This window comes from Mustela erminea, chromosome 13, assembly GCF_009829155.1.
Source record: "Mustela erminea isolate mMusErm1 chromosome 13, mMusErm1.Pri, whole genome shotgun sequence".
NCBI classification, from domain to species: domain Eukaryota; kingdom Metazoa; phylum Chordata; class Mammalia; order Carnivora; family Mustelidae; genus Mustela; species Mustela erminea.
The window spans coordinates 78,908,430-78,922,971 of NC_045626.1; the positions used below are offsets into that span (position 1 = coordinate 78,908,430).

At 49.2% G+C, this 14,542-nt stretch overlaps 1 protein-coding gene across 6 annotated transcripts in view; it reads left to right on the forward strand.

Annotated features, from left to right (window-relative positions):
* Positions 1-14,542, forward strand: part of KSR2 (kinase suppressor of ras 2) — a 413,744-nt gene that overhangs the window by 235,809 nt on the left and 163,393 nt on the right. For all 6 annotated transcript variants that reach the window (XM_032309540.1, XM_032309545.1, XM_032309544.1 and 3 more), the window contains one exon: positions 2,112-2,296. In XM_032309540.1, the coding sequence (XP_032165431.1) occupies positions 2,112-2,296 (185 nt within the window). The remainder of the gene's footprint in view (positions 1-2,111; positions 2,297-14,542) is intronic.

Here is a 14,542-nt window from a genome sequence, read left to right on the forward strand (position 1 = left end):
TCTGATCACATAACCATTCACCCCCGAATTTCTCTTCCTCCCTCTCTCTTTTCCTTCTTTACTCTACCTCTCCGTCCATCCACCCAACTTCTCTCCTTCAGCCTTTTCATCCGTCTTTCTGTCCATCCTCGGATCCCTCTCTTTATCCATTCATCCGTCTGTCCGTCCTTTGTCTATTTTCTCATCCATCCATCCATCCTTCCTCCCTTCTACCTCACCTACCTCCCTTCTTCCCTCCTTCCTTCTTTCCATCCGTCCGCTCAGCCATCTGTCCATCCTTCCGTCCATCCATCTGTCCATCAAGCTTTTTACCCATGCATCTGTCCAACTCACATTTATTTATATATACCCCTTCTCTGCTTCATCGGTGGTCTTGGGTTCGTAAAGCAAATTGACGGTCCGCCGTCACTGAGCTACTGTTGAACTCGTGCTGAGTTGGACTTGGTTCTCCTTATACAAGGGATCTGGCCTTGTCCTTTGATGACCCAGTGCCTCAAGGCTGCCGTCAGTGTTTTGGAAATAATGATGTTATCTCTTGCCAGAGGGTATGACTGTATCCTATTTGTCTGCCAAGGGTAGTGGTGGGTTGAGAGCTGCTGAAGGTTTCAGGTGAAAAACATGGCTCGGCTTCAACTTTTGGCTTCTTCCGGGTTAATTCCATGCCATACAGACGCCGAGTTTAACCTGCTCATAGTGACGTTAATAACGGGTCACCCGAACCCTCACTCAGTCCCCGGGCCTGTGCCAAGCACGTGACCTCATAGATCCACCACAGCGTCCTTCTTACATGGGTGCTGTTATTTCCCCCATTTTCCGGGTGAGGAAACTGAGGCACAAAGAGATGAGATCACTTTGCTGAGGTCCCAAGCAGGACCTGAGCCCTGCCCCGTCCCCAAAGTTGGCGAGTCTAACTCCAAAATTATCCCGCCTCAGTGTAGATGTCTCTTTGAATCTCCACCACGGGAGACTTAGGAAATTTCACTCCGTTGTTTCCCTCTCCTCTCCAGCCGTGGGCAGGGAGAGCTAACGCGTGCGGCTCTAATGGGAAGTGCCTTCCTGGGCCTCGCTGCAGACCCCTAGGGATATAATAAGCAGGGCTGCCAGCTGAAGCCCTGGGAGGGAGAGACTCTGCAGGTGCGCTTGGATTCCTTAAAGCTGATGAGCAGCAGGCCTCCTGAAGAGGGTGACTTTTAGGCTGCGTGTGCGGGAGGCCTCCAGTCTTTAATTAAGGCACCTTCCTGGGCTCTCCATCTAGAAGGGAGAAAGTTTGCAAGGAGGGTTCACTCTGGCCGCAAGGTGGCGCCCAACTCCGGGCCAGACGCGAATGGGGCGGTAGGGGGAGGGAGGGAGGGGGGGTGCTGCGTGGTTAATTTGGGATCCTCTTCTAAATCACACTCTCTTAAACTGATCACCCAAGCTCCTCGGGAGGGGGAAAAGTGTTTCCAGAGCAGCTCCAACAGTTCATTCCATGCAGCTGGTGCCAAGCCAGGGGCTGAGAGAGTCAGCAACGAAAACCACAGGGTTCCTGCCCTCAAGGAATTAGAGTGCAGCGGGATTATGTGCCAGTCATGATCCAGAATGGTCATTTGATAAGCTTTTAATGAGCACCTACTGTGTGCCAGGTTCTGTGCTAATTGCCCAGGACCAGGAAATGAACAGTACAGAATCATTGCCCTCAAAGACCCATAGTTCACTTGGGAGACAAACGCTAAAAGAACAAATTTGGGAAAATAGGGAAGTACAGCCCCAGGGATACACTCAGACTGTTGTAGACAAATTGAAGAGGAACACCCAGTTCAGGCGGGGAGGGGAGTATCAGGGAAGCCTTCCTGGAGGAGGGGACACCAGAGCGGAGTCAGAGAAGACAGATTAAGCTGGCAGGGAAGGGGAGGCTTTTCTGGGCTGTGGAGATAGCAGGAGCAAAGGGTTGCAGGTGAGAAACAGCACAGAGCCCTGGCTGGAGCTCAGGGAAGGGGAATGGGGCAGCCCAGTAGGCCAGTTCAGTGTGGGGAGCGGACACTGGTGCCATGTTAATGAGATTGGGTCTGCAGGCTCTCGTTCTGTGTACACTTATGGATACACTCCCTTCTCTTCTTCTGTCTCTCTTTCAGAGCCAAGAAGAAAAGCAAACCTTTGAACCTCAAGATTCACAGCAGCGTGGGCAGCTGCGAGAATATTCCTTCTCAGCAACGCTCCCCGCTCCTGTCGGAGCGCTCCCTCCGCTCCTTCTTTGTGGGACATGCACCTTTCCTGCCCTCCACCCCTCCTGTCCACACCGAGGCCAACTTCTCTGCAAGTAAGTCACCCGCCGGGGCCACCGCACCTTCTCACGGGCCAGGTGCACGCTCCCTGTTCTCTCTCGAGAAATGCTCATGAAATGCTTTGAACGAGGCTCACGCGTCTCCCACCTGCGCCACTCCCGCCCCTCGGGATGGTTTTGAAAGAAAGGGGCGTCATTAGCGCGGGGAGGTTGACTGGCTGTTGTCATTGGTCCCACGTCCCTACTCTTTTTTGCCTGCAGGTGTGTAGGGATGGCAGAGGGAAGCAGGCAGGCAGGGCAGGAAAGGCGACATCAGCTTTTTCTCTCTGCTTCTCAGCTGCCCGGTCCTAGGATTTTTCTTGGGCCGCTGCGGATCAGGCCTCTATGATTAAATTTTGTAATTCCCACCCCCCTCAACTCGGGTCAACACGTATCACCTTTCATTTCAAAGATGTATGTGGGTTCAAACTGGGCTGAGCATGGCCTGGGGTGTTTTACATTCTGCTCCCACGAATTTCTGCTGGAGACAAAGTGGTTATTACTCGGAGTGGAAATGGAACTTTCTGGTGATCAAGGGCTGAGGTTTCAGAAGACGTTTCATCTTCTCTGCCCAGAGGCCCGTTTTGCTGAACAGGCACAGATGCGGTCAGAGGGGAGCCCCTGAAAAAAGTCCAACCGGTCCTGCAGCTCAGACACCGGCTCTGATGGACTGGGAATTCAGGAGGGGGGGCGTGCTGCTGGAACGGGATGGAAATAACTCAGGGCCCCAACACCGCCCCGGGGGTGACCATGCCGCTGCTCTGATTAGTGATAAGCAATGTTTACTGAACACCTGGTCATGCCTTTCACCCCCACACACAACCTCGTTCGGTTCTTGCGACAAGCCATTGCACGGATGAGTGAGTCCCATTGTATAGATGAGCAAACAGAGGCTCAGGGACATCAAAAGAATTTGGCAAACTCACGCAGCTGTTGAGTCCTTAAGCCAGGGTTTGAAAGTGGTTCCCCCTGGCTCCGGAATGGGTACGCTTCGCCATCACACATGATTTGAGCCGAGATCCCTCGACTTTCATCAGGGCCCCTTTCTCTGGAGGTAGGGTTCTATTCTGTTATTTACATGAGGCTTTTTGAACTTTTTTGGGGAGGCTGTGGACCCTTGGGGAATTTCATGAAATCCATTATTTCTCTCTCTGGGAAAATGCACACAAAATTTCCATTGGGTTCAGAGCTGTCGTAGTCCCCCTGGATGGTTGGCTTGGGCGGAACGGTGAAGTCGGTCCACACGTGTGCAGTGTGTGTCCCCTGTAGGAGTCTGCTGAGGGCCCAAAACCAGAAGAGACCCGTGTGGATGTCAGTTAGAAGAAATTCCAGAGCCTGGCTGGTCTCAGCATTCCTGACACATAGCAACACCGGAAGGCCAACTTACTAACTTTTATTAATTTTGTTAATTAATTTATTAATTTGTTAAGAGAAATAACTATCAGAGAGACCAGAACTCCTCAGTGGGGGTGGGCCTGTGTGGCAGTGTGAGGGTGTCCTGGGAGCCTAGATAAGGACGAGCGGGGTGATGATGTAGCAAATGTGTCATAGCAGCGGGCGAGACAGGATGTCATAGCCGGGGAGGGTGATGCTGGGGGCCAGTCTCAGTTCTGTGTCCTTTGGAGCAGCATGCCTGACCCCAAGCAAGTACAGAGCCCTTCTGAGCCTCAGTTTGTTCATCTATAAAATGGGCTCACAGTAGACACGGTTCATAGGTGATTATGAGGATTAGATCAGCTCCTGTGTGTCAAGTCACCTGCACAAGGCCTGGTGCATAGTAGCTGCTTTCTACACGGAGGCTGTCGTGGCGATGTTAATCAGTTCCTTTTTCCCGGCAGCGTTTGCATCCTCTGACTTTCTGATTAATTTGAAGGCTGTGAGTGAATGCCTTTCAGTGAGAGGCCCCCCATCCCGCCATGATTCCCCATGGCCCTAAGAGTACTTGGAATTTACCTTGGCAGGAGCCCGGGTGGCTACCTCCAGCAGCCATCTGTCTCTGGGCATCATCATCCCTGGGGACTGGCCCACAGCTCTGCCCTTTAGCTCTGTCCAAGATAAAAACATCTTCAGCTTGCTTAAAAAACCACCAATGTGAACATTTTGACCCTTTCTCTCCTGCCAGAAAGTTTTATGAGGACTCACATGGCTCCCAGCTTTTCCTGCCTGCCCTGGTCTCCACGGGACAGGAGAGGTTTCTCCTCTTGCCTGTGGCCAGGAGCAAAGTCCTTAATGAAATCAGTCCTTAGCGCTAAGAGGCCAGAGAAGCACAGTTGCCTCTTTGGGCTGTCCTGGTCCTTGGAGGCAGAGAGGTCGCCCTCTTGTCTATCATAAGGAAGGAAAGTCAACATTTGGGTCTCAGTAGGAGGACGAGGGTGTCCCCAAATGTTAGCTGGAATCCCATGGACCAGTCCCATTTCCATTGATCCTAACAAATGACAGAAACAGGGGACAGCCCTGAGAATAGGTTCCAGGTTAGGAAATGAGAAGCTCTCTGTTAGAGTCTCTGTGATGCCACCAGTTGCTTGTGTGACCTCTGTCCCTGCCTCGTCACAGTTAAAGCTTGCCACAAACGTAGAGGCAGGCTTTCTAATTTCCATTCTTTAGATAAAGAAACGGAGACTCAAAAGGGGGAAATGATCGTGCCCACATGGTACATTTTGAATCCGATCCAACTCTAGCTTGCATCCCTGTTCTTTGGTGAAGCAAATTCCTTTCTCTGGGTCTCAGTTTCCCCAACTGCATAATAAAAGACTCCACAAGGGTCCGGTCCGGAGCTTAGGAACTCAGTGATTCTAAGGCTAAGCCAGTGAGCTTTACCTGGGCAAATCTTTTGACCACTTGGAGTGCGGGTTTGAGGACTCTGGGCTGGATGGTTGGGAGGACACAGGGGTCAGTCTCTGGTCCCCTCTTGCTTGTAATAGTCCTGTTCTCCCCCTACTCTGAGCTTCGGAAGAGACCTTTCTGCCTTTGGGTCCCAGTGCCAGCCTTCCTCCCTCTAACCCAGCGGAGGGAGCCCCTGATGCTGTGTCCCTGACAGGCAGAGGCTGTCAACCCCTTTGTCACCGTCAGTTCTGGCCGTGGCTGATGCAAAGAGTGGTGATCTGCCATCTCGTTACCCCCACTGGGGATGCCTGGGGACAGCATTAGACAGATCTGGCTGTAGAGTGGTCAAGGCTCAGACCCTCAGGGTGCCCAGCCTCCTCCGATGGGCCATGAGAAGGATTTCACCTCCTTGGGCTTACCCTATGTCCCTGGTCTGGGAGTGATGAGCAGGGCAAAGGAGAGGAGAGTCGGGAGCCCCAGCTTCCAGAGGAACCTTCTCGAAGGCTAACCACGGACAAAACACAATTTGTTAAACCATTCTGTTCCACGTGGAAGGTGGTGGCTCAGGAGGGAACCTACCTCCCAAAGAAGTAGAGAACAATGGACTGAGCTCCCCATGCTCGCTGCATTTATTCTCTGTTTCGCTGCGGCATGCCACGTGGCCCAGATGGTGTCTGATAGGATGCCCTCTACCCATGGACCAATTTGGGTCCAACCAGCTGTCTGCTGGTGGCTCCGTGTAGGGTATCAGGCGGCCGCTGTATTTCCCAATAAAGAGTCTTCTTCGGAATGAAAAACATACTGTCTAGATGGGAAGGAGTGATGACTCCTCATCATCCATTAGTGGCTGGTGGAGGTGATTTGGGGAATATAGCAACTAAGCGGTGGCTGACATATCGTTGGGCACTCGCGGAACCCCCTGCGTCTGTTTCAACCTGGCAAGCGTGTAGTGAGGGCAAAATGAGGAATGGGTTTAAGTTTCCCAGCGCAGGGGCTGGTGCTTAGAGCACTAAGTCTCAATAAAGAGTAGGTTTGGCAACTCTTCTGCTTGTCCTATGGTGGGATCGCTTGTAACAATGATTGCAAATGACGATAATAATGGCAATTGGCATTTATTGTGCATTGACAATGTTGCAGGCGCCGTTCATTCAGACAAAGCAATTTACTTGTATTATATAAGCTTCCCCGTTCTCCATCAGGTAGTTTCTCTTCTTATCCCCATTTTGCCAATGAAGAAACTGAGGCCGGGAGGGTTTGGGTAGCTGGCCCGAGATCACAAGGGCAGGTGGGAAGTGGAGTTTGTGCTCGTCCTGAATCCCCCGTTCTGTAATGCTGAGGAACGCAGCTGCCACACTGTCTTCGCTGAGACCTCTTTGCTCAAGTAGGGACCTTAACTTGTCCCAGTTTCCTTTCTCACACCCTGGCCTCATTGGGGGATTGTGTTGTGGGGGTCAGCCTGGCTCCAAGGATGCCTCCTGTTTCTCGGCATGCTGTGCTCAGTCAGAAAGCAGCCCCCACATGGGCTGGAAAATTGTCACCTTGCCAGACTCTGGTGTTGATATGCAGGGGATCCATTGTCCCAGGTGGTAGCTGTGCTGGGGTGGGGTGGGGGCTGGGGGCGGCTAGGCAGCTGCAGAGAGCAGCCAGAAGAGTAAGTTGCAGACAGCTTCTGCAACTCATTTTTCCTGGACATCTTTGGTAGAAGATGAGGAACTACAGGCTACTTTTTATCACCTGCAGTGTTCTGGGTGTTTTTTTTAATTAGCTGTCTCTGGGGGTCTAGGACTTCAGGGCTACAGCCAGCAAAGGGAACAGGTGACTGATGATTCCCAGACAGCCCCTTCTTGGTCCTAATGGCCCCAGCTGGAGTTTTATACAGGGCCCCAGTCTTAGAAAATATTGTCCTTCGTGTGGCGCCTTGAAAGATGACATGCCCTCAGCTTGCCTTGTCTCACCGTGCGTGCCTCATCTCCTCGCCGAGCATTTCCCAGTACTTTTTCTTGGACCCAAGGCAACAAAGAGTTGACCCTCCATTGAGGGCCTGGCCCCATGTGCCTCGAGGCTGAGTCAGAAGGCTGATTTGTTGAGGGAGACAGCAGGTAACAGTAAAGACTAATGAAGCTGAACCGTATAGTCCCAAGAAACCAGCCATCGGGATGGGGGTGATTATATAATGGGGTTTAATGAGGCTCGAGGCCAAGGTTCATTACCCCCAGGAAGAGGACGAGGAGGAGTGCGTGTCTTGACAGAAGTTGGCTGTTTGAACCCTGTTCTCGTCTTAGAATTTGGGGATTTTGAGAAGTCTGTGTCTGACCTGACTCAGTGGCGGCAGTTTCAAGGGGGAACCCATAGACTGCACTAGAGTACCCCCCGAAGAATGTTTCTTCCCCTAAAATGAGCAGGTAAAAATGTTGTTTCTCCTCCTCTTCCCCCGCCCCCTGCCCCCTGGCAGATACAGGAAGCATTCTTGTAGCCTGGCATCTTTGCTGTATTTCAGGAACTCTGATACCAGCAAGCAGGTCCCTAACACATCCTCACCGGCTCCTTGGCAGGCAGGTGCTGGTCAAGGCACTTTTAGGCATTAAAATGTATATACCTAGAAACAAAATCCAAAAAGGTTCATGGTGAACACTATGAACCATCCCTCTGTCAAAAAAATCCTGTTTTTATTTTATTTTTTTTAAGATTTTATTTATTTATTAGAGAGAGAGAACAAGCAGGGAGAGCAGCAGAGGGAGAGGGAGAAGCAGGCTCCCCACTGAGCAAGGAGCCCAATGCAGGGCTTGATCCTGGGACCCCAGGATCCTGACCTGAGCCAAGGGCAGATGCTTATCCAGTGGAGTCACCCAGGTGCCCGGTCCTGCTTTTTAACAACTCCTTCTGTGTCTTGTTCTTTTGAAAGTCACTTCCACTGTTTAAGCTTCTCAAAGTGTGTCCCGGGCCACAGCGTCTGTATCACCGGGAAGCTTGTTAGAAATGCAAACTCTTACTTACCCCTCGCAGACCTACTGAATCAGAGATGCTGGAGAGGGTGTAACAGTCTGAATTTTCACCAAACCTCCAGGGGATTCTGTGCACTAACATTTGAGAAACACTCGGTTATACAACAGCCTTTTTAATTTTTTTAGTTCCATTTTGAAATAATTTCAAACTTACAGAAAAGTTGCAAGAATACCCCAAAGGATTCCTGCACCCCCCTTCACAGGGATTCATCCATTTTTAACATTTGCTTGTGTTTGATTCCTCTGTAATCCCCTACCTCATGTTCCGTCTCAATTTTGTGAACCATTTGGGGCTGTGGGTCGTCTATACGCTTACATAACCACACAGAGGTGCCGGGCTCAGTAACCTTGCCGTTGACTCAAGACTTTCATCGAACCATACTCCTATTTCAGCAATTGTCTCAATAGCATCTTTCACAACAATTCATTCTCCTGGCAGGGAAGGCCATCCAGAATCCCATATTGTATTACGTGCTTGCGTCCGGCTTGAAGAGAGCTCCTCAGCCTTTCTTTGTTGCTTGTGACTCTTACGTCTTTGAAGAGTGGGGACCAACTTCTTCACAGAGTGTTCTGGATTTGGGTTTGTGTGTGGTTCTCTGTGTTAGACCCAGGCTTGGCGGTTTTCATATAACATCTGCTTCCTCTGGGGCATGTTCTTCTCGGTGGATCCCTCTTTGTGGACCCGGTGTTTGCATTTTTTCCAAAGAAGTCAGAGATTGTGATTTTTTTTTTTTTCCTTAAGGTTTTATTTATTTATTTGAGAGAGAGAGAGACCACAGCTGGGAGGGGTGAGGGAGAGGGAGAAGGAAAAGTAGACTCCCCGCTGAGCAGGGAGCCTGACACAGGGCTTGATCCCAGGACCCTGAGAACATGACCTGAGCCGAAGGCAGATGCTTAACCCACTGAGCCACCCAGGAGCCCTAAGCTCATGATGTTAGGAGAAATCTCCCAATTTTAAAACGTCAACACTCAGTGAAAAATCTTTTAACCCCGTTTGAGATACTATTAAAAAAGTCCCATAGGTTGGTGAATTATATCTGGTCTTGGGGCTCCCAATTTTTAACTTCTGTTCTAAAATCATAGAGATCAGAACTGATAGGGAACTCAGAAGTCACTGAGTCCAAGCTCTTATTTTACAGAAGGAGAAACTGAGGCCAGAAAGTAGAAGGAACTTGCCCAGGGTTTCAGAGCTGGGGTTTGAACCTGGATCTCCTGATGCCCAACTAGTAGTTTTCTCCCTCATGCCCAGATAATTGCAAAATTATAGGCTCTGCAGCACGTTCTGAACGTGCTCCAGAGGAAGGAAACGGGGACTTTCTTTAAAAGGTGACACCTTGGGGCACCTGGGTGGCTCACTGGGTTAAGCCTCTGCCTTCAGCTCAGGTCATGATCTGAGGGTCCTGGGATCGAGCCCCGCATTGGGCTCTCTGCTCAGCAGGGAGCCTGTCCCCCCCACCCCACCTGCCTGCTACTCTGCCTACTTGTGATCTCTGTCTGTCAAATAAATAAATAAAATCCTAAAAAAAAAAAAAAAAGGTGACCCCTTTTGTGTGTGTGGACGGCAGTTAATATGTGTGTGTATGTATGTGTGTGTGTGTGTGTGTGTGTTGCACACATGCAATTATGAATGTTCTAGGTGAGACAACTTCTGGGTTATCATCAGCCCTTTCTTCTCTGTAATTTTGCAGTTCTTTCCCTAGCACAAACTGCCTGGGCTCAGCATGCACTAGACAACCTCAGACCTTTTGTTGTGATTGCTCCCACCAGGAATTGTGGCAGCAAAAATTGATCGGTAAGTGGTTGGCATTAGCAGTCAGGGGGCCCTTTATATCTTTTGGAGTGAGTCCTGGTCCTCAGTCAGGTACACATTGTTGGCCTGGGCAGTCCCATTTGCCCATCATCAGGACGTATGTCTGACTGTACCTTTGTCCCAGTAACATCCCCCCCACAACCCCTGCTGAGTACTTCAACCGATTTCATAGCAACAAGAGAAGAAGTAGTGAGTAATGTTGCTGTAGAACTATGCGGTGTGCAAGTGCCATTCCTATTCCTTGCCCGGGCCCCTGCATCCCGATTCTGTAGATGAAGAAGCAGATATTCCAAGAGGAGAAATCCACACATGGCTTCAGGTTCCATGACACATCAGAGACTAGAAGAGACCAGTCGAGCCGAGACTAGAAGCCATGGTACCCCTCAGACTCCAGATTGCATGTGCTCTCTGTACATAATTTGGCCTGACTGCATTTCCGTGAGACAAAACATCGGGGTCTGGTATGCTTGTTTTAATCAAATTTGTTTCCATCCCCAATAAAACTAATTCATCTCTGGTGGTCCCCTCTTGTACATCTATCCAACTGACCAAGTCTGTATTTTATCCAATGTGATTTGTGGCCCTACCTTTCCACGATGCCCCATTTCCAAGTCTTGTCTGGCTGACCTTCTAAATCATGGCTGGCAGACTTTCTGCAAAGGCCCAGGTAGGAAATACTTTCAGATCTGCAGGCCATAGGATCTCGAAGACCACTACTCAGTTTTGCCCTGAAGCATGAAACAGCCATAGATCGTCTTCCAATAAAGTGGATGTGTTCCAATAAAACTTTATTTACAAAACCTGGCAAGGGGCCAGATTTGCCTCGTGGGTTATAGACTGTGAGTTCTGTTCTTCCAGTCTTTTCCATCTCCTCCTCTACCACCACACCCTGGTCCAGACTACTCAGTAGTCTCCAAGTGGATCTTTCCATATCCAGTCCACCAAAGTGATCAGGCCCCCAAACCCAGGTTAAGATTATACCATGATCTTACATGAACTGCATTCTCTTCTGTTTTGCACTCGTAGGTGACGACGCCCTGTCATTGCTGTCCCTTTGTCTCAATCCCCACTTCCTTGAGAAAGCATTTCCTAACTTCCCAAGTTATGTCCGTTACGTCTTCTCTCGCCTCTTGCACTTTCCTTCTGAAACATTTATCACAATCCACAGCCATCTATTTCTTTAATGTCCTGTTCCCCCCAGTATCACTTCCACGAGAGCTGTGACCACATTGTTCTCGCTTGTAACTGTCTTGTAACTGTCTCACTTGTAACTACTCCATTGTGCCGTGCATGGAGCTGGCCCACATAAATATTTTTGAATGGACATTTTTGAGCATTCGCTGGGCAGCCAGTGCTGGGAGCCTTCAGCTGCTCAGGTTCTAGAGGAAAAAGGAGAAAGGACTCTGTCATCCTCCAGAACTATAAAGCTGACTAAATTTGGCATCATCGAGGCAGGAACTGAAGTCCTTGGACTTTGATGCAGTCTTTGGGATATTATGGATAGTTTTCTGCCTTAACTGACCAAAGAAATGGGCATTCAAAGCAAAACTGCCAAAAATCATTTTGTTGATCGAAAACAGACAGGTCTTTATCCCTGCATGGTGGTAGTAGTACTAACATAGAGCTTGACGCTTACAAGTGACAAACAATCCAAGTTGAGCTTTGTTTGTTTGTTTGTTTGTTTAGTATGAAGGTTATTTATTGGCTCATGTAACTGAAAAGCCCAGGGGTTGTATAGGCTTCAGGTATGGCTGGATCAAGGGACTCAGTTCATGTCCAGTCTTGATCTCTCTGTATTTTTAAATTTGGCTCTTCTCCAGGGTGGTTTCACTTTTTGGCTACATGTGGTGATCAGATGACCTCAGAAGTCCCTTCCCTGCTCTGGTCCAGAATGGAAGAATGAGATTGTTTAGGTCTGAGTTTCACTGATTCAACCAGCATGACCACATGCTCACCTCTAAACCAATCAGTGGGGTCAGACAGGTGGCCAGTTAGCATATTGGCTTAATCTTGGGCTGTGATCTTTACTTTTGGGCTTAGAAATTGTGGGTTTTGTCTAATAGTGGAGAATGAATGCCAGGGAAGCTGATAACGAGTGTCCATTATAGCAGTAATGAATAACGGAGGTCCCTATCCTGGGGTTTTGAGGAACATCCTCCTGGCCAAATTAATTCATTACCCAAATTGGTGGGGACACATCTCCACATTGTACAGAAAACCCTTTCAGTTCTCCAAGCATCTCCGTTGGACTGTGTTTCTCTATGATCCCTGGCAAGGAGTATTTTTATTATCCCTCTGACATTCCTTGGGAGTCTCTAGAGAGCACACAGCCTACCCAAGAAGGTTAAGCCATGGCGCCAGGGAGAGCCTCAGTGCCATTCCCAAGACAAACAGCATCCCACTGTTGGCCAGGACCAAGCTGAGAGTTGGACAAGCTTGGGTTTAAATCTTATCTCTGCCATTTATTACCTAACATCTGTGAGCTTCGATTTCCCTATCGTTAAAATAGGCATACTCCGCCTTTCTTGTGGAATGGTTACCAAGCTGAAATGAGAGAATGTTGAGCACCATGCCTAGTATAGAAAGCACTACCCAAGTGTCGTGGTCATCGAAACTACTGTATGGTGTTTGGGTTTCGGTCAGTTTTGATCCTCATTGGTTTCTGCTGGACAATCACCCCACTGGCCGCCGTATCTGAATGAAGTCATCAATATCGATTGAATTCCTGATATGTTAAGTGTCTTAGTCCATTAGGGCCGCCATAACAGAGTACCACAGACTGGGTGGCTGATAAACAAGACATTTATATCTCATAGTTCTAAAGGCTGGGAAGTCCAAGATCGAGGTGCCAGCATGGTCGAGTTCTGGTGGGGGCCCTCTTCTGGCCAGCGTTTTCTTACTGTATCCTCACATAGTGGAAGGGGGCCAGGAAGCCGTCTGGGTCCTCTCTTATATGCACCCAATTCCATCCATCAGGGTCCATCCTCATGACCTAAGTCTACCTCCCAAAGACTCCACTTCCTAAGACCATCGCATTGGGGGTTAGGATTTCAACATATGAATTTTGGAGGGCCACAGACATTCAGACCGTAGCACTGAGTGTCATCGAGAAATCAAATAAATGTCTGGTACCATTCCCGACCTCAGAGAACTTGCAGTCTGCTGGGTTAGAAGCCACGTAAGACACAGCCAAAAACTCTGGACCAAGAGTTGGGAGATGGGGGTTCTCCTCCCAGAGCTGTTACCCCTGGCAAGGTGGCCCTTGTTAGATCGCTGAACATTTCTGAGCCCCAGTTTCTTCATCTGGCAAATGGGTGCGTCAGTGATTCCCTGCCCATCTCACGGGAATGTTGATTGTTGGGAAGTCTGTGACCACCCTCTGAAAACTAGAAATTGTTCAGATGGACAAAATACCATCATCCCTGCCCAGTAAGAAGCAATACAGACAGGCGGTGCAGATGTTCGGCTGTTATGCACTTGTGAACACTGTTTAATCTGATTGGCTGGGCTTGTGTTCTGATTGGCTGAGCCTATCTCCTGATTGGCTGGGCCTGTGTTCTGATTGGTCAGATCTGTATTCTGATTGGTCAGTGCCCATCCCATAACCATTGTTAAATGTTCTCAGACACCCTTAAACATAAATGCCTCCTTCACTAAACACAAGACAATCCTAAAGCCTCAGTATCCTGGTATGTAAAGTGAGTATAGCCATATTGTCCTCCGCAGGGTGGTTTTGAAGACTGTAGGTGATTGGATTGAGGTCAGCTTCCCCGCTCCCTAAAGGTGATGTCTGTCCCTTTTGTTTACTTCTGCATCCTCAAGGCATGGCTCATCGTGGATACTGAAAAGTAGGCTTTGAACGAATAAATAAAGCCCAATGCCTCCTGCTAGGGTTCTGGTCATTCCTCAGTAAATGAGGATTGAGTACATAGTGGGTAAAGGATGCACTTGGCATGGGGCAGTAGAGAGAGGTGAGGACTGTGGAAAAACACGGAGCACCCACCCTTTCTAAAGACAGTGGCCACCACTCACTTCCAGCCAACTGTTGCTCTATGGGAAGGGGACAAAGTGTCACCAGATGATCCAGATTTCCTCAGAGAAACCGGACATAGGCTTCAAAGTGGCGGGGTCTGCTTTTCCTCTCATCCTTAGGACGGTGCTCCGGGGGTCCTCTCCTGACCTCCCCCGTCACGCCCATGCCACACGTCCTCCTTGATACACGTTTGCTCCTAGGGGACAGCTGTGAAAACTCTGATGCTGGGCATTTTACTTATTTGTTTCTCCTTTTGAATGGGGAGAGTCCTTTATCTCCAAATAACAGCATCAGCATGAAAATATGTGAAATATACATGGAAAAAAAAAAAAAGAGAAGCAGAGTTGTTCTGGGTTGTGTGCAGAAGGGGGCCTGGTGTCCTGTTCCCATTCCTTCCTCCTGTCCCCTGACAGTGGGGACCCTGGGACCCTTCTTTGAAACTCAGTTTGTAAACTGCTACTCTAGGTATTTCTGTAAGTGTAATGAATGAATGGGAAACTCAGGGCCCTTAGAAGGGAGAATATTTTCCAAAAGTCCTGATTCCTGACTGGGTTCAGTCATCCCAAGGCTGACAT